This window comes from Tasmannia lanceolata, unplaced genomic scaffold (assembly GCF_043159265.1).
Source record: "Tasmannia lanceolata isolate RefF3 unplaced genomic scaffold, GAP_Taslan_0.1 ptg000012l, whole genome shotgun sequence".
Lineage (NCBI taxonomy): Eukaryota > Viridiplantae > Streptophyta > Magnoliopsida > Canellales > Winteraceae > Tasmannia > Tasmannia lanceolata.
The window spans coordinates 27,236,330-27,261,100 of NW_027518689.1; the positions used below are offsets into that span (position 1 = coordinate 27,236,330).

Consider the following 24,771-nt stretch of genomic DNA (forward strand, 5'->3'; position numbering starts at 1 on the left):
ATTAACTACTTCTAAGTTAGAACCAAAAATCAAAAGATTATCAACATACAAGCAAATGATAATACAACATGAATCAAAATACTTATAGTAAATGCATTTATCACTTTCATTAATCTTAAACCCATTTAATATAATCACATTATCAAAATTTTCATGCCATTATTTTGGTGCTTGTTTAAGACCATAAAGTGATTTCAACAATTTAAGTACTTTATTTTCTTGACCAAAGGCAACAAAACCATCATGTTGATCCATATAGATCTCATCTTCTAAACTACCATTTAGAAATACAATCTTTACATTCATTTGATGGATAACAAGATTATGGATGAATGTCACTGTAATTAAGACTCTGATATATGTGATTCTAGTAACTGGAGAGTAAGTGTCAAAGAAATCTATGTTCTCCTTTTTTTTAAAGCCTTTAGCCACAAGCCTTGCTTTAAACTTATCTATGGTTCCATCTGGTTTTAGTTTCCTTCTAAAATTCAATTTACAACCAATAGTTTTACATCCTGGAGGCAAGTCTACCAATTTCTAAGTTTGGTTAGACATCAAAGATTCCATCTCATCATTGATGGCTTCTCTCAAAAAATCAGCATCCGAAGAGGATAAAGCTTCCTCTAAGGAAGATGGATCTCCCTCTAAGGTAAAGGCATAGAAGTCTGGGCCATAATCTTTAGCTATTCTAGCCCTCCTACTTCGCCTTGGTTCAATTTCAGTTTCACTGTGTTCATCTAAACTATGTTTAGTACCCCCACTGTTTACAATAGTTTTGGTATTCTATTAAGAACATAGTTTGAAGTTAAAATTGCTTCACCCCATAGGTTATAAGGGGCTCCTGAACTTAAGAGTAAAGCATTTGTAAGTTCAACTAATGTTCTATTCTTCCTTTCTGCAACCCCATTTGAGGCAGGGGAGTAAGGTGCAGTGGTTTCATGTATAATCCCTAGAGATTTAAGAAAATCAGTAAACTCTAGTGATTCATACTCACCACCTCTATCACTTCTAAGTCTCTTGATTTACATGTGAAACTGGTTTTCAACTTTTAACAAATATTCCTTAAACATTTTCAAGGTTTCACTCTTTTGTCTTATCAAATAAATGATTGAAAACTTAGAAAAGTAATCTTTGAAAGTTATGAAGTATCTTTTACCACTACGGGTTAAGATACCATCTAACTCACATATGTCAGTATGGACTAACTCTAATAACTCTGAATTTCTTTCAACACTTTTGAAAGATTTTCTAGTTCTTTTGCCATCTTCGAAGTTTCACACTTTTGAAAATCTTCTAACTTTATTTTTTGGATTAAACCAAGTGTACTCATACCTTGCACATACTTCTTATTTATGTGACACAATCTAGCATGCCATGAATTCACACAATCAAGCATATAAGTAAGAAACTAAATTCTTCCTCATTCAGGAGTGTGAAGAACATCCTTCAGCAGCACTTTCCGCCCAAAAGTGAATCAGAGTTCAACATCACTAGTTCTGAGTACCTTAGTGGTGTGAGAGTCTCCCAACAACACTTTCTTATCATTTTCAACAGGTGCATAAGTCTTGAACCAACTTCTCTCATAACAAACATGACGAGAAGCTCCTGTATCAGCCCACCACCCATCAGACCCGCCAACGGCATTCATGAAATTCCAAGGGTGGTCCCTAGTACGGTAACTATGAGGAGTGAGAATTAATTAGGTTTCTAACAAGTTTTAATCTTTTGAAAACTCAAACCTAAATTGGAAATTAAGAGATCAAAATGAAATTCAAGCACACAAGTTAAATCTAGAGGTGCAATGCAAAGTAAACAGCTAGAGTTCAAGAGAGAGTGCACCCGAGATTTAAAGTGGTTCGGTCCTCAAAACGCGAGGCCTACTCCACTCCACCAACAAAGACCCGTTGATGGCTTCACTAAGAGATCTTCTTAACTTCGGCGAAGATCGGTGCCGATTACAAATTCCGATCACCTTTAACCTTGGTGGCAATCCTCACCACGGAGAGTGGGCTACGCTTCTCCGAACACTCGCCCGAATACAATTTCTTGAATAAGAAAGAAAGAACAAAAATCCCTCACAAGGGTTTACAACTTTGCAGAAGATGTACAAATATAGCCTATAGATCCGAATCCTAATCTTAGATGATGAGAGGCATAAACAAGTTTGATTCACTCTAAAGATGTTCAAGTAGGTTTTTAGAGTGTTAGGATTGATGATTGTAATGTTTGGAATGCCCATATATATAGGAAAACCAAAATATGACCGTTCAATGGCATTGTGGTAATTCCAGCAAAATTCCCAACGGCCATTTTTCCGACCGTTGTAGTGTTCTCGGAGTTCCGAGAATTCTCGGAGTTCCGGGAATTCAAACAGAAGATGAAAAAAATGTCACTGGACCATTTCTCGGAGTTCCGAGAATAATTCTCGGAGTTCCGAGAAAAACTCTCGGAGTTCCGAGAAGCCTATGTCTGAGCAGATTTTCATTTCTGTTTTTGGGCTTCCAACTTAACACCAAGATGGGATTGCTATGAGGGTTCCAAGGTGTTGGAACTCCAGAAATACAATCACTTATATTTTTAGGGTGTGTGTTTATTTACTTAATTATGCCTTTCAAATCTAAAACTAAGATTGGATCTTAATACAATCTAATATAACTTGATCTTCAATGGATTCTTCAAGTCTTCATTTGTCTTGGATTTTGATGTCTTTGGCCTTCATGAAGTGGTCCAATGAGTGCTTCTTGGCCTCAATCCAAGCAATGTTGTCTTAGCACCAATGTGATCTACAACTTAGACAATCAAACACATTAGTGATCATAAATCACTTGTGTATTGGAATCATCAAAATAAGATGGGAATGCCAAGGTGGAAACCATTGGGCTTACAATCTCCCCCTTTTTTATGATGACAAGCACAAGAGATTTTCCAATAAAAAGCACATATATTTTCCTTACTCAAGAATTCTCTCCCCCTTTGGCATTAATCAAAAAGATTGGGGTAAAAGAGAAACAAAGGGATGAAATATTCAATTTAAAGCTCCCCCTTTTTCAAGGAAAAAGACAAACCTAGAACTCCCCCTATTTAGAATTTTTATTCAACATAAGAGGGGATGTTTAGTTAACTTTGAAAAAGATATTCAATTTTAAAGCATTAGCCCCTAATCTAAGCACATATGAAGATGATCATATGGGGGCTTTGGGAACCCAAGATTTCTTGGTTCCAACACTATCCCAAATCTTAGATGCACATTGGAATTGGTAATGACCATTTATTCCACAATAATGGCATCTAACATGAGGGTTAGATACGCTAGTCCTATCATATGCATGTTTAGGTCTTTGACTAGTCTTCCTCAAAATTATGTCAATAATTTTATCACCTTTTAGGAAACCATGGAGACATAATCTTAATCTTTCATTTTCATTATGAAGATGTGTTATTTGATTTAAAGAATCATTAAATTCATCTTCATAAGATTTGGAAGAGCTTGCCATATTTTGAACTTGTGCTAATTGGCAAGATTTCTTATCCAAAAGACCCTTAAGGGTTTCAATCTTAAGTTTGAAATTTTCAAATTGTGCTTGAGATTTGGAAGAAGATTCATTTTTCAAAAAATTAAGTCCATTTTCTAATTTTAAAATAGATTTCTTTTGAACTTTATTTTTAGAAATTTGACAATGCAAGGTATTGCACAATTCATCATAAGATATTTTTTCACTATCACTACTAGATGAATAACATGAGGGGTTAGAGTTTACCTCATCTTCATGGGTGAGTGCCATGAAGCAAAGATCATCTTTCTTTTCTTCCCCTTCACTTGAACTCTTTCCGGAGGTGCTAGTAGCATCCCATCCGGCGGCAAGAGCCTTATGTTCTTCCATTCCTTCTTTCCCTTGTATTTTGAGGAAGTTGACTTGAGAAGAGGACAATCCGGTCTTTTGTGTCCGGTTTTCTTGCAATTGTAGCACCTTATAACTCCCTCTACTTCACTTTCTTCTTTCTTCTTTCTTCTTCGTTTTATCCTTCTTATGTTTCTTTCTCCATAAGCTTTTAAACTTTCTTAAAGCTTCTTCTTCATCGCTATCCGCCTCGCTAGAGGATGATGAGTTTGCTTTGAAGGCTTTTAGAGCTAGAGAACGACTCTCTTTTTCTTTCGGCTTCTTCTCCTCTTGTCGGCTAGTGAGGAGCATCTCATGGGTGATGAGAGATCCTACAAGCTCCTCCATGGTTAGCGTCTTGAGATTCTTTGATTCTTGTATGGCGGTTACCTTTGGATCCCAATATGGAGGAAGAGACCTAAGCAACTTACTCACAAGCTCATCAGTAGGATAAGATTTACCAAGATTAGCTAATTCGTTAGAAATTTTAGAAAAACGAGTATACATTTCGGAAATGCTTTCGTTTTGATCCATTCTGAACATTTCATATTTGCTCTTTAACAAGTTTATTTTGGAATCTTTAACTTGTGATGTTCCCTCAGGGGTAACGACAAGTGTATCCCAAATAATCTTGCCGGAATAAAAAAGAGCAACTCGATTAAACTCCTCCGTAGATAAGGCGCAAAACAAAGAATTTATAGCTTTGTAATTTAAATTTGCATGCCTTTTTTCTACCGTATTCCATTCTTCAAATGGTGTGGAAGGCAAAATGTATCCATTTTCAACAATATGCCAAAGTTCCACATCTATCGAAAGAAGATAGATGCGCATCCTTGTCTTCCAATGTCCATAGTTGGACCCATTAAAGAAGCGAGGTCTAGTTGTGGAATGGCCCTCAGGAAGTCCGGTTCCATTTCTATCCGCCATTTCACAATTAGAAAGTTGCCAAAGATCTTATGATCTTTCCCTTGTTGAAATTTTTAAAGAAATTTTTTTCAAAGATTTATAGAAAAGAAAATCTTTTAAGAGCCTTTGCTCTGATACCAAGTGAAATTCCAAGGGTGATTCCTAGTACGGCAACTATGAGGAGTGAGAATTAATTAGGTTTCTAACAAGTTTTAATCTTTTGAAAACTCAAACCTAAATTGGAAATTAAGAGATCAAAATGAAATTCAAGCGCACAAGTTAAATCTAGAGGTGCAATGCAAAGTAAACAGCTAGAGTTCAAGAGAGAGTGCACCCGAGATTTAAAGTGGTTCGGTCCTCAAAACGCGAGGCCTACTCCACTCCCCCAACAAAGACCCGTTGATGGCTTCACTAAGAGATCTTCTTAACTTCGGCGAAGATCGGTGCCAATTACAAATTCCGATCACCTTTAACCTTGGTGGCAATCCTCACCACGGAGAGTGGGCTACGCTTCTCCGAACACTCGCCCGAATACAATTTCTTGAATAAGAAAGAAAGAACAAAAATCCCTCACAAGGGTTTACAACTTTGCAGAAGATGTACAAATATAGCCTATAAATCCGAATCCTAATCTTAGATAATGAGAGGCATAAACACGTTTGATTCACTCTAAGGATGTTCAAGTAGGGTTTTAGAGTGTTAGGATTGATGATTGTAATGTTTGGAATGCCCATATATATAGGAAAACCAAAATATGACCGTTTAATGGCATTGTGGTAATTCTAGCAAAATTCCCAACGGCCATTTTTCCGACCGTTGTAGTGTTCTCGGAGTTCCGAGAAGCCTATGTCTGAGCAGATTTTCATTTCTGTTTTTGGGCTTCCAACTTAACACCAAGATGGGATTGCTATGAGGGTTCCAAGGTGTTGGAACTCCAGAAATACAATCACTTATATTTTTAGGGTGTGTGTTTATTTACTTAATTATGCCTTTCAAATCTAAAACTAAGATTGGATCTTAATACAATCTAATATAACTTGATCTTCAATGGATTCTTCAAGTCTTCATTTGTCTTGGATTTTGATGTCTTTGGCCTTCATGAAGTGGTCCAATGAGTGCTTCTTGGCCTCAATCCAAGCAATGTTGTCTTAGCACCAATGTGATCTACAACTTAGACAATCAAACACATTAGTGATCATAAATCACTTGTGTATTGGAATCATCAAAATAAGATGGGAATGCCAAGGTAGAAACCATTGGGCTTACAATTCACTTCAATGATCATAGCCACAAGTGGCTCTTCAGTCACATTGGTCTAAGGGACTTGTGCACCTTTCTTTTGCCGACACATCTGGGCAATATGCCCTTTCAAGCCATAGTTGTAGCATACAGCCTTAGAATAATCACTATTCTTTTGGGGTTCTGGTTTTGACTCTTATTGGTACCTCAGTTTTGGTTTTGTTTCCTCTTCACCGACTTCTTCTTAGGCTTCAGATTCACTTGCGGTTTCTGGTTTGGGCTTTTGACAACAGTAATATCATTTGCATTACTAACATTTTCCTCTTTCTTATTCTGGTTACGATTCTCTTGTTCAATCCGAAGACAGACAGGAAGACTTTCCATTGAAAGTTCTTTAGATTTATGTAAAAGAGAGTTTCTAAAATCTTTCCACGAATGAGGCAACTTGTCAATCACATCAGCCACTTGAAATTGTTCACTAATGACCATTCCTTTAGCAAGAATGTCATGGAAAAATTTATACAATTCATAAGTCTGTGATATAACAGTTCTCTCATCAACCATGTAAAACCTAAAGTATTTGCTTACATCATACTTCTTTGAACCGGCCGTTTCTGTATCATACTTTTACTGTAATGCTTCTCAAAGTGACTTAGAATCTTGCGAGTCACTATAGAAATCATACAGTTCATCAGAAAAGCTATTCAAGATAAAATTTTGACACAAGAAATCAGATCCTTTCCATTATTTTTTCAAGACCGAACGAGTCGGTTCCAGTTTTGATCTTCATGTCTTTGCTTCAGTTAATACATGGGCTACCTTTTTTGTAGATAAAAGAACATCTTCTTCGTCCATCTCTTAAAGTTTGCACCGTTAAAACGAAAATGTTTATTCGGATTGGAGGAATCCGATAAAACTTCATCACATGATGCCATATTATAAAGAGACAACAAAATTCACCTTAAAATTGTCGTGGATTTAGGGTATAATACGGCTTACCAGACTTCTGTTGAGAAACAGAAACAAACAAATTACGTAAAGTTTGCGCCTCTGTGGAAACTAATTCTGATGCACCAAATTACTAGCGCAATCACTCCCAGGATACAACAGCCCTATGCACCGTCGATCTCCAAGAACTGCACGATCAAAGATATTCGAACCACCCGAACACTTCAATTGCCTAACAAAATACGTAAAGTAGAAAGAGGAAGAAAGAAAACTTCGTTTACAGAAAGATAATGAAAAACAAGAAGAAACAGTAAACTTCTGTAAGGGTTCTTTTGTTCTGTTCTGTTGTATGTGAAAATACAGAGAACTTCCTCTTTTTATAAACCTAATATGTCTGTTCAACACACCCTTTAATGGAGTAAAGATGCCCTTTAAGAAAAGAGTCGTTCAAAAGACGTTACAGATGTGAAAGCGCATCCCAACAGCCATAACGTTCACGAACGACGCAGTTATTCGTAAAATGACGGCGACGTTTTTTACCCAATTAATTGATGTTCCAGTAAACCGGCTTACTCAAGTACGTCGGCTTACCTTAATAACGTCGGCGTTCTTTTTGAAGAATGGCGAAGGTAAAGGGAAGCTAAACGGACAGAAACAAAAATTAAAATACAAGGGAATGAAAAATCTTGACTTACACGCGCGGCCGGGCCGGGCGGTGCGCGTGTGGTATAGCCAAAAGCCCACCGGGTCCACTTGGTGGCTCATGCGCGTAGGCCCCGTTTCTCCTCTTCTCATTCACAAAGCTAAAGAAGTGAAAAGCTATATAAACACATGAAGCTTTTCTCCACTTTCCAATACGGGACTATTCACTTTTGTGAAGGAAGTGAGCAAACTCATTTTCTAAAACCAAAGTGCCTTCTTTTCGTAAACAAAACAACTTTGTAAAATATCAACAAGGGTCACTTTTGTATTAAAATACCAACAGGTTTTACCCGACCCACATCGACCAGACCCACGAAAATAACATGGGTCTTGGGTAGGGTCGGGTTTTAAATTGGAAAACCCTACTCAATCTTTGGTAGTACCGGGTTTAAAGTAAAACAAAAACCCGAATCCCGAAGCCTGACCCAACTCATACGGGTGAACTGTGACTTTCTTAAATATCTCTTGAATAACACAGCAAATTATTTTCCAATATATTGATACAATTGTTTTCATTGAGGTGATTATGTCTGTCATGTGAAAATATATTGCCCTTCTTAAATTTAAACACTTGATGTCATAAATTTAGGGATTTTTGGTGTGAAGAATTTTTTTTCCTACAATCTTTAAAATTAGTCACTATCTGCGCTAAAAAATGAAAACCCAACCCGAGAAACTATCTTGGGTAGGGTCGGGTTTACAAATCTTGGGTTTCTGGAAAAAAAAAAATAGACCCGACCCGACCCAAGATAATTCTCGGGTAGCGTAGCGTTTTAGAAAACCGTTGCACCCGTACTCAAACCCCTTTCATTTCTCTCTTTTGCTCACCATAATTTATAGGCTTCCTAAGGCAATGTTCCATTGTACCCTGCGTAAAGCTAAGGCATGAATGTTCAAAAAAGTGAAATAATATATCAAGCCCATTTTTACTTGGGACAGCCTCCTATAGTCTAAAAGTGGAGTCACACAAATACACTACATGGGGCTATCCCAAGTAAAAAAGGGGCCAAATATAATATCGTTTTTTTCATCCAATAATCTCAAGGCTATTCCGGGCATAAAAACACATCCATCTAAAACCACACCCAAAACAAGGGTTTTGCTCTCAGTCGTATAGATTATTACATATCAAAACAGCCATGGGCACACCTCTTGGAGCTCCCAAGCTTACCTTCTCATCCTCAGCCCTTCACAATCTCTACAAGAAAATCCCAATTTGTCCTTCTAAATTCCTCTCCACAAACTCCACTGCTCCCCTTCTCAAATCTCTAAAATTCTCTACCCACCGATCTCCCCTTTCACCCTATCGCCACTTCAGTGTTAGGGCAGAGTCTAACAATGGTGCAGAGCCTAGAAACTTTGATTTTGATCTTTTCACAATCGGTGCAGGTAGTGGTGGCGTTCGCGCGTCTCGTTTCGCGGCGAATTATGGGGCTTCTGTTGCCATTTGTGAGCTTCCCTTTGGTACAATTTCCTCAGACAACACCGGTGGATTTGGTGGAACGTAAGTTGGGAATTTTTTTCTGTATATTTTTTTCATATGGGTTTTGGGTAACTTGATTTTCTTTTACCTCATTCTTGGGTTTTGTGTTTTGGGCACTTTGGATGTTTTCTTTTCTGGGTATGATGAAAAATCAAGGAATATGTGAAGATGATGACTTGTTTGATTATTCCTTAACAATTTAGTTTGATATGGGTTTTGGGTATTTATTTTTATTTTTTTCATTTTGTGTGTTGTTTTAACTTTGAACTATGTTTCTCTTGTAGAAATATTGTATTATGGGTTTAAATATGTCATTTCTGGCCTGATACGAATGGCGAAAATCAAGACTTTTGCTACTTTGCAGCAATAAATAAGTGGATTCTTCAAGACCTTTGAAAAAAGTGTAGATTCTATGCATAGGTTTTGAAATTTGGATTGAATGTTCGGCTTTGGACCAGAGTGGCTTGCTGAACTATTCAGTAACGAGCATGGCAGATGGTGATCTTTTGTATAGATTGCATGAAGTTAAATAGCGTTAGTTTTAGATGACTAGCTTGTTGGTTTTAGACATGTTAGGAAAATTCAGAAATCTAGCTATGCAATATGGTGCTACATAACTTTGGTGCTTTCGTAATAAATTCTAAAACCAATTTACATGGATCCTATGCTGGCCAAAAGTGAGCATCAGGAGGGGGGGATTATCTCTGTTGTTTTAGTTGTGGACATAGATATCAATTCCATTTCGTTTCGTTAAATCCGGATGAAACGATTCTTTCCATACCGAAATCCGGTACGAAATGGGTACCCATTTCGTTTCGTTCCGGATTTCGTCTGGGTTCGGACGAAATTCGACTGGGATCCGGAATTCCGGAAGAAAGGGCAAATGCCCAATTTCGTCCGAAATATCATTTTAGTTGTTTTTTTCTTCTACTCCTTTTGTCTCTTCTTGGTTCTCTTCTCTTTTTCTTTCTTCTTCTTAGTATTTACATGTAACGTCTGAAGATTAACATGTAAATAAGGGAATACCCCCATTTGGATTCATTAAAAATAGTTTCAAGACCCAATTCTAAAAGGATAAAAAGTCAACTTTCCAGTTCTAGTACAAAATTCGAAAAAATCGAGCAAGGTCAAAATCTTAACTTCCAAACGATGGAGTATTTTTTGAATTTTAAAAATTCATAAATTCTATCATGTCAAAACATTATTAAATCACAAAAGTCAGGTAAAAAAATCTCATAATTTGTCTCTAATTTTTTTTTATCTTGTCATGCACGGGTCAACCCACGGTTCAACACAAGCATTTAAGCTAATAGTTATTTTTCTTTAAGTAAAGGTTGGATCTTTTACAAATTTGGTTTCATATATTTGACTATTTGTTTCTTATATTTTTAACAATGATTTTTTTTAGATTTTTTTTCATATTTTTAATATTAAAAAATTTCAATCGCCGTAGTGGAACGAAAGTTTCGAATGAAACGTTGAACGACGAAACACCGAAACGCTCTGTTTTGGTCGCCAAACGAAACGGCAAACGAAAAGGAATTTATAATTATGCACTTTGGCCTCTGTCTCGGAATGGAAGCAGTCAATGATCTTTTTTTAGTTGATTGTGAAGAAAATCTGTGGGAAGGGATTCTACCCCAGTCCTATTGAAGAGTAGAAAAGGGGGCACAAATAGGCTCGATTTGATGACATCATCATGATTCCTATTGAAGTCAACAAAGAACCCTGCTTCTAGTCTGGGTATTTAGAAAATTTAAGTGAGCTTTAGGTTACTTAGTAAGGTAGTGTAATTGGTTTTCTATATGTGATGTAATTTGAGTTTATTAAGTTTGAATTAGGAAAGAAGTCTAAAATCAGTAGTTTGGATTAGTTTCGGCAGTTAATAGTTTGGATTAGATTAGAAGTTGGGAGTCTTAGTCTTACCTTGAGTCCTCATATGTAATTTTGCTATTCACATTACTGTACACTGGTCTTGTAATTTTAAATGATTTTATTCCTGTTTTTCTTTGTTACTTGCTTGAGTTTTTGCATAAAGTTTCCATTAAGGGGGATGCCTTGCTATCTGCAGCTTTGCAGCTGCCTTTGTAGTCATCTACAGCCTGGAGCTGTCAGATCACCAGATTGTCACAAAATGACTGAAAATTGTACCACTTCTGTCATTATCCAAATGCCACTAACCACTACTTTGAAAAGAGAATGAAAGCATGAGCCTCTTGCTAGAAGCAGAGTGTTTGTTACATCTTTTCAAACCTTGTGCGAGGGCAAAAACTCGTTCTGATCACAGAATTTTTTTTTCTTTTATCTCCATTTATAATAGAAAAGAACAAACAATTGACTATCACACAACATGAATATGGATCACACAATAGAAGAACACGAAAAGCTAAATATGATTGAATCCTCAAAGATTATTTGATTCTATAAATATAGTGAATTATCTTCTTCCATGAAATAATTGCAAAATATATTTCTAGGGAACTATTTGCCCTGGATGTGTTTAGTCTCCACAAACTAGCTGATATGGACCAGCTCAGAAGCTACTCTCTCTCTCTCTCTCTCTCTCTCTCTCTCTCTCTCTCTCTCTCTCTCTCTCTTCTTGATTGTCATGCAAAAGAAAAAAGATAATTTGTCATAAAAAGACCATACATGAGGTGTTTTTATCAAACAGGGGTTGCTGATATCAGCTCCAATACTTTTTTTTTCTGGACATGTAGAACCATATAACTGCAACAAGAGCAGTTGGGTGATGTATGCATGAAATGTTTCTTTGTTTTCTCTTTCTTCATATATTCTTGAATTTAAGGTGTTGGTAGCTTCTTCAGCAATGTCATCCCCTCAATTGAATTCACACAACAACGTCATTGACGTGGAAAGCCTCTGTATTTTCCCCTCTATAGTGGTCATCAAGATAGTCTTGTTGCTCTTGGTTTCTCATGGGTACAAGGATTAGACCAGGTTAGATGGTGTTAAGTTGCAATGAGATCAAGTAATGATTACTTCCTTTCTTGCACTCCAATCAATTTTTTGATATTGTGGGGAGGGTCCGTTGATGTTGGATTCTCATTTCATGGATCACGTATCCCCATCTGAGAATCAGAATCTGTTCTAAATGGGCCTGCTAGGATCCTTATGATCAGAATCCCAGAGTGTACATTGTTCCATGACCGACAGCTAAAGTGCAAATGATAGGATTGGTGGCTTGACAAATTTGCCACATGCTTATTAGATTTAGGTTATCGACTGACTTGGGGTTGCATGATAGTTTAAAAAGCTATCGAATCTTGATCCAGTAAGCTACACGCCACTTGGGGGTATGGTCTGCCTTGATACGCAAATCTTGGCATTATGAGTTTTACATTTTTCTATTCTGATTGTCATTCAGAATTTATTTTTAATTTGGGCATTCTGGTGCTTGTATTGGCTTGCTCAGTTTATGAATTTAAAGTTGGTTCTTTTGTTTTTTTACTATTCACTTAACCTTGTGTTATGTAGATGCACATTTCCTTTTTCTTTCTTTCTTTGTTTTCTTAACTTTCCCTTTACTATTTTAGTGCTAAGTGAATATAACTCTAAAACGCAAATTAAATTTATAAATACCCTAAAATGTAAAAGTTGTTATAGAAATGCAATGAAACCTGTAAATATGAAAATTTCATAGTAATTAATAAGAGTGACTAGATGCAAAAAGTTTGATAACGAGTTAAGCCTGCTCCATCCTACCAAGTACATTCACTACTAGTGAATTGGGGACCAAGGAGCCACACCAGTACCAAGTTTACCATGTAACTTGGACCAGCCACTGAGCAAAACAGGGAAAGAAATATGGAAACAGATGGCATTATTTTCAGGGAATCCAATCAATCTGACTTGACAATGCTTGGTGAATCTTAGCATCTAGTGCTCCTTGGATAAACCTTAGTTAATTTAATAACAAGTAAATACCTTATTAGCCACAAGGTTTTATATGTCTTTCATGGATTCAATAGAAGGAAATAATGCAACAATGCTTTCTGATATCATGTGCAAATGAAGTAACCAGAAAGCAAGCTATATCAATGCCAGAGGATACAATTGACGAATATTGCTCACATAATATACTCATGATATGAAATATTAAACGCTACGTACATCCCTTATCAGTGTTTAGAAAAATCCAAGTGTATCGGACATGTATGTCATAATTGTATCGGTCGATATGGGATTTCATCAGCGTTATGGGGCCGAAGCAAAGTCCATATCTTGTCCTGCTTAGGTGAATACCTCAAACCTCATTTTAACTTTTTGTTTTTCATTTTCGTAAGGTTCATTCTTGATTTTGGGTCGTATGACCTAAAACAAAGTAGATATACTACATTTAACCATGAAAAACAAGATTTGAAACTTGAATTGTTGAATTGATGCCCTATTCAAAAAAAAAAATCGGAATTTTCTGGTGTAGGTAAAATCCTCGTTGCATCTAATTTTTTATGGATTAGTTGTAGTACATCAAAACCATGCATAACCATGCATGACTCATTGCATATGTATGAGGAGATTTCGGCATTATTTTTGCAGTCTTTATGTTTACTGGTTTATCTATTGTTTTGTCTTTGTAATATTCCGTCCTTTAAAAAAATAATGTTTTGGTTTAAGATTAAAAATAAAAAATAAAAAAAAATTCCATCTTTCAATGACAGACTTACATGTAATGCATTTTTGTTTAAAACATCTATTAGGCTACATCTATCAAGTTATGCATGGTTTTTTTTCTTCATTTTCTTCATTATTTAATTATTATACTTAACATATATTTTGTTATATTGCATATTTTCATATTTTTTTAATTTATTTAATAAATGTGTTTCTTTTATGTTTGATGATTTAGAAATTTTGACCTAGATCTATATGTGTAGGCGTTTTCTTCTTGTTTAACTGTTCTTTTTTCATTTCGACTGTTTTTTTAACCATGTGACCTGCTAGTACAATTTTCAACACTTGAGTTCAAGTGGTAATTGTTAAATGTACTCATGCTACTTTAAGGGCAATTTGGTCATTTTATTATATTTCACTAATTTATGAAATCGTGGGGAGAGAGAACTTGATTTTCTCTTCTCTCTTTCACCCCATTCTCTATCTCTCTTTTTCTCTTCACTCACTTTCTCTTCCACCATCTAATCCGTCATGTAGAAATCCACCATCGTATCAGAGCTAAAGGTGGAGGTAATTCCTCTTTGTTAAAGGTACCATTATCTTCCTCTCACTTACTTTTCTTTTCCATGTTTTTGAAACCCTAGCCAAACTCTTTTGGGGTTTTTCAATAAAACCCTAACCCTCATCTTTCTTCCTACACTTCTTGCCTCACACCACCCTAACCCTTACCCTCCTCCAACCACCCACCCCAAACCCTCCAAACCCTAGCCGCCGTCCCCCAACCTTTGGTTTTTCTTCCCAAACCCTTTCTATGGATCCGACTATGAAGCTCTTTCCATATCAAGGAGACCTGTTAGATGATCCAGGTCGATACAGAAGGTTGGTTGGAAAGTTGATTTATTTGACAGTCATCCGTCATGATATCTCATACGCTGTAGGGGTATGAGTTCTCCTTGTACATCCCATCGGGCAGTTGTGATTTAGATTGACAGATACTTGCAGGATACACCAGGGAAAGGCTTATGTTTTAATGAAAATGGTCATGAGAGAGTAGAGTGGTTCACTGATGGAGATTGGGCGGGGTTTGCAGCAAATAGGAGGTCCACAACGGGTTATTGTACCTTTGTTGGAGGTGATATGGTGTCTTGGAGAAGTAAGAAGCAAGATATTGTGTCTAAATTAAGTGCAGAAGCAGAATACAGGGCTATGTCATACATGAGTGAAGAAATGATTTGGTTGTAGTCTTTTCTATCAGAAATTGGTTTTCCACCTTCAAGTCTGTTAACTTACCAACTTCACCAAAAGCTTAAGCTATTGGAGAAAGATGTTATTATCTTTTATACTTTAACACTCCTCCGCACGTGTGGCCCACTTGGCAAACACGTGGCACATGTGGTCCCACTTTGGGCCGACCATCGCATGTGGATTTTCGCTATCCGGGAGGTTTGAACTCGAGACCTTTGGCTTTGATACAATGTTAAGCTTTTGGAGAAGTTGGTAAGTTAACATGGTATCAGAGCAAAAGGTCTCGAGTTCAAACCTCCCGGATAGCAAAAATCCACATGCGATGGTCGGCCCAAAGTGGGACCACATGTGCCACGTGTTTGCCAAGTGGGCCACACGTGTGGGGGAGTGTTAAAGTATAAAAGATAAATAACGCCTTTCTCCAACAGCTTAAGCTATTGGAGAAGTTGGTAAGTTAACAAAGTCCAACACGGTTGTATTGTGACAACAAATCTGCTGTTCATATCACTACCAACCTTCCATGAACGAACCAAACACATTGAAGTGGATTGCCACTTCATTCGCCAGAGAATCCAAAGAGGAGAAATATGTACCATCTTTGACTCGATCAACATACCAGCTTGCAGATGTGTTCGCCAGACCATTAGGGTCTGCTAAGTTAAAGGATGCTTTTAACAAGCTAGGAATGTATGATATATACATTCCAGCTTGAGGGGGAGTGTTAAATGTACTCACGCCACTTTAAGGGCAATTTGGTCATTGTATTCTATTTCACTAACATATGAAATCGTAGGGAGAGAGAACATGATTTTCTCTTCTCTCTTTCACGCCATTCTCTATCTCTCTTCTTCTCTTCACTCACTTTCTCTTCCACCATCTACTCAAAATCCGACAGTAACAAAAAGAACTTGACTGGCAAGCCACCGATATTTCCACCATCTACTCCATCATGTAGAAATCCAATAGGAACAAAAAGAACTTGACTGGCAAGCAACCAGTACTTCACTAACACAGTGCGAATATAATAACTCATGTTACAATTATCAAATAATAATTTTTAGTTAAATTAAATATGCCAAAAATTATTAAAATAGAAGCAGAGACAAAACCATGATTGAAACATTGCGTATCATCCTGTTTATTGGACCATGAGAATTTGGATCGCTTGATTCATGTGTACTGCCGATACGGTCGATACATATCACAAATGCGATCGACACATGCCGCTGATATGGTCGATCCATATTGACATATGGCTGTTATATGTCGTTTTAGCTTCTGTTTGATATCACGACCGATACAAATATTTTGAACCATGCTCATACTGAAATGAGAATTTCACAATCTCTAGCTTGATGATTGTTAAAGTATAAAAGATTAAATAACACCTTCTCCAACAGCTTAAGCTTTTGGAGTAATTGATTGTTTAACATGGTTTCAGAGTAAAGGTCCTGGGTTCAAAACTCCTTGATATTAAAAATCCACATGTAATGGTCAACCCAAAAAGAGGAGCCACTTCTGCCACGTTTAGGCCAACCCTAAAAAGAGGGGGGCCACATTGAGGAGAAGTGTTAAAGTATAAAAGTTTAAATAACACCTTCTCCAACAGCTTAAGCTTTTGGAGTAATTGGTTCTTTCACAATGATGAACTGCTGATAATCAGTATCATTGAACAGTCATTCCATCCCTTTTTCGTGCAGTCATCCTAACTGAGGAAAAGTATAGAAGTGGGTAGACTCTTATATTAAGTAGTTTGAGGATTCATTTTCATATGACCTTTGGATTGTAATAGGTATACTTCTTATATGGTTTACTGTATGAATGAATGACTCCTCTTTTTTTTCCCTTTCCTAATGTAGATGTGTACTTCGTGGGTGTGTGCCAAAGAAACTACTTGTCTATTCATCCAAATACTCCCATGATTTTGAAGAGAGTCGTGGCTTTGGATGGAACTATGAAGTTGATCCTAAGCATGACTGGAGCACTCTGATGGCCAACAAGAATGCCGAGTTACAGCGGCTTACTGGGATTTACAAAAATATTTTGAACAATGCTGGTGTGACATTAATTGAAGGTCGTGGAAAGGTTGGATGACATTATAAAATCAGGTTAAAGTTTAAAGAAAGTCTACTGCAAACACTTCTACAAATTAATGCACACATTTTTAATTTGTTGCATGAATTGTAATGTGTATTTCCCCAGATTGTTGATCCACATACTGTTGATGTGAATGGGAAATTATATTCTGCAAGACATATACTCATTTCAGTTGGTGGACGGCCCTTCATTCCCGATATTCCTGGAAAAGAGTATGTTATAGACTCTGATGCTGCTCTAGATTTGCCTGCAAAACCTGATAAGATTGCAATAGTAGGAGGTGGGTACATTGCTTTGGAGTTCGCAGGAATTTTCAATGGATTAAGTAGTGAAGTCCATGTTTTTATCCGGCAGAAAAAAGTTTTAAGAGGCTTTGATGAGGAGGTGAGAAAGTCATTGTCAAAGCACTTGAATAGTTCATGTTTGCAAATAGTATAATATTTTATCTCACGTCTAGATTATTGCAGATCAGAGATTTTGTTGGTGAACAGATATCTCTAAGAGGAATCGAATTTCACACAGAGGAATCTCCTCAGGCAATCCAAAAATTAGCAGATGGTTCACTATCTCTGAAAACTAATAAAGGAACTATTGACGGCTTCTCACATGTCATGTTTGCAACTGGACGTAGACCAAACACTAAGGTTTGCTATCAGTTACGAATTTCAAGTTTTCTAATCCAAATCTATGGTATTTTAACCCGTGTTTAGAAACTTCTAATTGAACAAGAACTCGCCCAAGGTAAAACCGAGTCCAGTTTATTGGCTCAGGTAAGTCGAACAAGTTTTCTGCGAGTCAATGAATGACACATGTCCTTTATTGGGTCAGATGAGTCGAACAGGTTTTTTATTGACTCAGCTGGGCCAAAACCAAGTCAACTCGGCTCAGTGAATGATTGACTAAGAGTGAACAATCAACTAAACCATATGTATACTGAATTAAAATCAGTTTTCAAAAGCTTGTTGATTGACTTGGACCTAAGCCAAGTTGATTCATTTTGGCCAGGTCTTGGTCCTTGGTCAGAACTCTGATTTATAAAGGTCGGTTAAGCTTTAAATTGATTCAACAACCTGAGTTTGGGAAACTAGAAAACAATTCTGAGTCATCCATGAGTTTTAACACCCATTAAAATGATGATGTTACTTGAGCTCTCCTTGCATTGCAGAACTTGGGTCTGGAGATGGTTGGGGTGAAAACGGCCAAGAATGGAGCAATAGAGGCAAATTTATAGCTTTATCACTTTGCATTTGTCATCAGTATATCTTTTATTTTCATGATTACCAATAGAGTTTTTTTAATCATTGTTTATGACTTCCTCAGGTTGATGAATATTCACGAACATCGGTTGATTCCATTTGGGCTGTTGGTGATGTGACCGATAGGATAAATTTGACTCCAGTTGCATTGATGGAAGGAGGGGCATTTGCAAAAACTGTATTTGGCAAAGAACCCATAAAACCTGATTATAGGTACATACCTTGTGACTTGTGAGTAAATTGTGTGTATGTAAGCACTTTCTCCCTTCAAAAAAAAAACAGAGAACTTTCTTTATTTTGCTGCTGAAATAGAGCAAGGACTGCTGAAAGCTGATGCAGTCATGCTGCTACTGGTCCAAACAATAAATAATTCCAGTATTTGAGTTTCTGAACTTTATTTTCTAGATTTTTCAGCGTTTTCTGCCTCAAATAGAATTTAAAGGTTATGGTAAAACACTTTCGAAGATCAGGAATTAAAATAGAATATTCTAGAGATGTACCAACATTATATATGTCTAGGAAAACCAACAGGCTGCTAAAATGTATGTAGAAATTGTCATGGACTGAAAAATGCCAGGTGGTTTTAGTATTCATATTTCTTTTCAACATATGATAGATATAACAAGCATAGTTTTTTCTCCTATTTATGTGAAGTAATTGATTTTTTTCTACTGATTTCTGTTGAAAAAATTCTTACCATCCGCATCCAAATTTTACCAACTGCTTTTCTATTATAATGTTGCCGATTTGGTGCTAGGATGGGCATGCCTTTTTTCTATTATAACGTACCCGGTTTTGTTATTTAGTAGCATCTGTCATTAAGACAATACAGGAATAAAGTGTTGGATAGAGCTACCAAATTTCTTCTGAATTGACTGCTTGACATGTTAAGATGCTGATTAATGCCTTCAAAGGTGCCTTCCCAATTATCTGTTCAGACCTGTGTATTTTCAGTTGGTGATCATATAGAGTACGATCAGAATTAGATATTTCTTGCTTTTTCTTGATTTTGAATTTTTCTATGTAAAAATATTTTTATGGTTCTTGCATAAACATCTAAATGACACTAATCGCAGGCATGATGATGTGTACAATTGTTCGTAGATAGATGTGGGTGCCTTTCTCTTGTGTAAAGGATTACATCCAGTTTTCCAGATTTTCTTTCATCGAGTTCTTATTTGAGTCCATAGGATTGAAGGATTGAAGTTATTCGAATTCTAGTGGTTAGAAATTTTTCGTTCTAGGATTAAAGTTATCAGCTTAGTTTTCTTACAAATTAAACATTCCATCATCCCTTTGGCCATTAAATTTATGGGGAAGTGCTTCATGAAGCATTTTTTTGTCATTTTATGTCATCTATATGTTCTTTAAATATTTTCCGTGTATTATTGCCATAAGATGCTCCAGAAGTAAATCATTTTATAATTCCTCCATAGGTTAGGAGATGAGGAGATGTTGGGAGAGGCCCTTGCTTATCCACCTCATTAGAGACTGGGCAGACGGCATGAGTGAGCAAGAGCAGAGCAATTGACGTAGGACAATCTATGGGAGGGATTTCATAAAACTTCAGTAAGGGCCCGTTTGGATACCTCATATTTTGTAGTTTGATTTGGAATTGAGTTTTCAATACAAAATGAATAGATCTGGCAGTTCCTGTTGAGGGAGACAGAGAGGGAAGGGGGTACTTCCTGCTGGAGGGGAGAGGTTGAGGAGCAAAGAGGGTGAAGGAAACTGCCAGATCTATGGATTTCCAATTACTTATTTCCATAGCATATTTGGAAATATGATTTTTTTCACTGTCAGTCGCTAATTTGGAAATCAAAGGATTTGGTCCGGATCCAAATTACAACACAACAAGGGCTGCAAATGTGAGAAATCCAAATCAAAATCTTCTCGGCATCCAAATGGGCCCTAACTGAATTTTAGGGGAAAGACAAGTTGTAGGGAGTAAACTAGACGAAATCCAAACCGTTTGTAGGGGAATTCAATATTAGAATTGATCTAGGACTATCGTGGGGCAATTAGTTGTCATTAGAGAAGATAGGAATACCCATCAATTTATCAAATCTAGAATTACAATGCAAAACTGTTAACAAAATCCTCAAGCAAAATTATTAACATGCGCAGGGGATAAAGAAAGGATGTATCAGAAAACCGTACACTAGATGTATTTGTGGTGTTTAAAAGAAGCTCGGGCAGTTCACGAATTGGAAAAAACCTTTGTGAACAGTGCATGTTTGTTTTGGAATAAAACTAGAAATCAAAGGGAGTTCAAGATTGAAATTGAAGAAGATGAACTGAAATGTAAAAAGAATCTAATTATCTTTTGGAAAGAAGAAAGTAGCGGGATAGTTCACCAATTCAATCACATCATGACCGTGGAGGGTATCATATCCACAGAATTGCAAAAGCAAGCATAAGCTTTATTCAATGCATCATTTCATGTGCCAAGAAATTTTCTCTTTTAGTAGGGGTGTATTTCTAGTCTTTGAGTAGGAGTGGTATACTTATAATTGAGAGATGTAGTGAGGGCATTCTTGTAATGAGAGTAGTCTAGGCTTGGGTCCCCATATAAGTAGCTCTCTTTTGAATTTTAGAGGGACTTTTTTGCTGAGATTTGAAATTTGTGAGCTTTACCCTAGCTTTGGGAGAGAGAAAACACTTCTAAGAGCATTCAAAAAAAAAAAAAAAAAACACTTGTAAGAGGAGCTTAGATTGATGTTAGAAGAGAAATCCTGCTTAAGAGGGCCTTCCTCTTCTTTTTCATCTCAGTTTTGAGCTTTAAACTTAGCCAAGTATACCTCTTGCTATCATTTTTCATCAAAATTCAATAAAATTTCAGTTGTTTTAGCCTCATTTCTATTCTAGTTCAATTTTTGCTATTTTTTAATAGTAAAAGAGTAACTTTTTGCTATTTTTCTTCTCATTTTATCAATTTTCTGTTCTAAACCAGCAAGTTTCTGTTTTTGGACCGGTTTTTATCAGAATTTTCATTCGATTAGTGCTCTTTCACTGATCTAAATTGGTTTCTGGATAATAATTAACCAATTAAGAGTGGATCCATACCAGATCTACATCTAATATGGTGTCAGAGCTAAAAATCTGCAAGAATTCCGATTTTTTCCAAACTTTTGAGTTGTTTTTTGCAAGGATTCGGTCCAGATTCGAATTTCTTCTCATCTGAGAAGAAATTTTCCATTTCTATCTGATTTCCAGCAGAGATCTATATCACATGTGATCATCTTTTATGAACTTCAGCTATGCTTTTTTTATATTTTGCATGCTGAAGAAGTGAGGTCCTACAACATATTCATGATCATGCAATTGCTACTTCGGCCGTTTTCTCTCATTTCTTTCTTCAATCAACTCCCTTTTCTTTGATTATTTTCTAATACAAAATTTCCTTGAAATGGACTTCTTGTTGTTCGTGAATTATCATATGGGCGGTTAATGGGTTATTATATTTGAAACAGAGCTGTCCCGTCTGCTGTCTTTTCCCAGCCGCCAATTGGACAAGTTGGTCTCACCGAAGAGCAGGTAATATCAAAACTCCCATTGCTGCACCATTGGAGACCACCTTTTATCCCTTAATATCTTCTAAATGTTGCAGGCAGTTCAAGAATATGGTGACATCGATGTCTTCACAGCCAACTTTATGCCTTTAAAAGCAACTCTTTCTGGGCTCCCCGACCGGGTTCTGATGAAAGTCATTGTCTGTGCAAAAACAAACAAAGTATTAGGAGTACACATGTGTGGAGACGATGCACCAGAAATCATACAGGTTTGTTTTTCATTGGTTGCTTGCTTTCATGGTTTTAAATTTCAGTTTTGGTTTCGGTTTCGGCCTAAGGTGAAAATGGGAAATCTTATAATTTTGGCCGAAATTATTTTTAAATTTCGGTTTCTGTTTTAAATATCGGTCCCGGCCCGAATTCCGAAATTTTGGGTTTTGGCCGAAATTTAAAAGCATGCTTGCTTTCATACTTTTCTGCATCTGGTCTTTCTATCATTGGATCTTATTAATTGTCAGGGGATTGCAATTGCTGTGAAAGCTGGATTGACCAAGGCAGATTTTGATTCCACAATTGGAATTCACCCTACGGCCGCTGAGGAGTTTGTTACAATGAGGACTCCCACTCAAAAGATCCGGAGGGATCCTACATCTGAGGTTTGTTCCTGCAAGCCATGTTTTAATATGACAGTTCATACGCAGGTCCTTACTAATGAAACATTGAGAATTGGTCTCTGGCTATTACAATTATTGCAGGCTGTGCTTTCTTTTTCCTTGAATTCCTTTTTGACCTACGGCATTTAAATATTGCGGTTTTCTTCGTCAGTTTGACATATTGTATTTTGCAGGGAAAATCTGATGCTGAGTTTAAAAGCACAGCAAAAGTTTAGCACTTGCGATTTGTGAGGTAAGTTATCTACCGCGTTGTGTTGGTAACTGGAGAAGCATCTCATGTACTGATAAATATTTTTGTCATGCCCTGTTAATGTCCTTTTTTTTATCCCTTTGATTGTTATTTTCCGTTGTCTAAGTATTTATTTGAATCCACTTTAGTCTTAACTTGGAAGCCAGTTTGAAATTTAAAGCCATGAAATAAAATAGTTACTCATTTAAGGTCGTTACCAAGGATAATATATGTCGAAGGATGAGTAGAATATCTGGATTTCCATGGCCAATCAATCGCAATAACTCATCTGTGATTCACCAGTATTTTCTGTAACAGCTCAACTCATTTTTAAACTGGAATCTGGCCCCTCGAATCGAATAATGCTAGCATTGCAAAATGCAGCCATAATCTGTAGTTAAATCCAAGAACTGCTTAAAAACTCCACAAATTCAATCAAACTCCAAGTCGATTCAGTTTTGGCCCATCCAAGTAAATCAAGAACTCTCGACTCAGCCGAGTAAATGAGAACCTGACCACATCAATCACTGACTCGCCTAGTGTGAATATGGTTTTACGTTGGCCGAGTTCTTTTTGCTTATGAGTTTGGAAACACCGAGTTCAGGAACCAGTATGAGTTTTGATACACTGACTTCAGGATTTGAAATCACTGCTTGTATACCTGGTATTGGTCGTAATTCACAAGAACATTATGTGATTTGTGTGACATCACATTGTTCGAGGAAGAAAGGATCGTCAACAAGGGCATTCTAGTGCGTTGTAGATTCTTAAACAGCTGACTTCAGGAACCTTTGGTGAATTTTATTTTTTTTCTCAATGTTCTGTAAGCCAGTCAAGTGGCCAGAACCCCGAGTATTCTACGTACCTTAGTCACTCTAGAATTTTTGTTTCAAGATCATCTCCCTTAGCCCTCAGAAATTTGCGTTGAAACTCATAATTCTAGGGAAGCACGTGGTTTTGTCAACTGATGGCAAAGTGAAAAAAAAAAGGAAAAAAAGAAGTTAATGGTGCAAATTGTCTGTATATTACCCACATGTCAGCATTATTATTGCCTCTAAACTACAACTTTCTGGTTTTTGGCATTTATTCTAGGGTTCATTCTTCAATGGGAAAGTCTCAATCAAGACCAGAGACTTGCATTCATGGGAGCTTTCAGGTCTAATTATTTAAGATCCAGGTTTTGTTCATACTCGACAAAAGCAGTTGCTCTTTTAACTTGCAGAGTTACATGTATTATCTTGGGTTTAGAGGGAACCCATTACTGATAATAGGTCCCAATAATGTTTATTGAATGTACTGCTGTGAAATAATATTCTTTTTACTATAATGTTCATATATTACTTGATGTAGTCTTGGCGGGTTTGTCGTGCTGCCGTGCTCACTCCGGCCTCAGATAAGATCCGACCATTATAGTCGGACCCAAATGACTACTAATTGGAGCCCATCGGACTGTCTGAGTCTAATGAATACTAATCAAAGAGGGGTGAATGTATAAAAATGAAGGGTTGTAAACCTTAGTTTCTTTATTGGTTTTTACTACTCTCTTGGCCTGATTAGATTTTTATTCAGGCTAGAGTCTAGCTAGTTTGGTCAGTCTTACCTCTAGATTTTTTTGTTCTGTTCAAACCAATTATAACCCATTAAGAGCTCCAAAGAGTTTACCCATCATCCTAATACAACATCCCAATGGAGTGTCATATATCTAAAGGAGGTCGTAGTCCACTAGTCTCTTTTCAGTAGAAGGGATTGTACCTTGAAATTTCATGCTATGGATCCCATTCATTTCTACCTGGTGGGTGGAACCAGAAAAATCCTTTTGGGATGGTTAAAGGTTGCTTTTGTTTAAGCTTTTAAATTTACTGTACAGTATGTGGACTTTTGCCGGTACATCTTTTCTTTGCAAATTATCTTCTAAGAAGTCAATGACATTATCTTAGGCAGTCTGGAAATCATTTTCTCCACCCATCTTT

General features: G+C 36.8%; 1 protein-coding gene across 1 annotated transcript; it reads left to right on the forward strand.

Annotated features, from left to right (window-relative positions):
* Window positions 1-8,750: 8,750 nt before the first annotated feature.
* GR (glutathione reductase) lies at window positions 8,751-24,150 on the forward strand. Its single transcript, XM_077391950.1, has 11 exons — window positions 8,751-9,177; window positions 16,893-17,118; window positions 17,236-17,514; window positions 17,598-17,774; window positions 18,296-18,349; window positions 18,451-18,599; window positions 21,860-21,923; window positions 21,997-22,167; window positions 22,417-22,554; window positions 22,746-22,804; window positions 23,894-24,150. The coding sequence occupies exons 1-10, from the start codon at window positions 8,813-8,815 to the stop codon at window positions 22,785-22,787; spliced, it is 1,665 nt and encodes a 554-aa protein (XP_077248065.1). The 5' UTR covers window positions 8,751-8,812; the 3' UTR covers window positions 22,788-22,804; window positions 23,894-24,150.
* Window positions 24,151-24,771: the final 621 nt, after the last annotated feature.

Bases quoted from the DNA above. Each gene is read 5' to 3' on its own strand.
- GR (XM_077391950.1), top strand. From the start codon at position 8,813: ATGGGCACACCTCTTGGAGCTCCCAAGCTTACCTTCTCATCCTCAGCC. The intron at 9,178-16,892 runs GTAAGTTGGGAA...TTCCTAATGTAG, and splicing joins ACCGGTGGATTTGGTGGAAC to ATGTGTACTTCGTGGGTGTG. The intron at 21,924-21,996 runs GTAATATCAAAA...TAAATGTTGCAG, and splicing joins TTGGTCTCACCGAAGAGCAG to GCAGTTCAAGAATATGGTGA.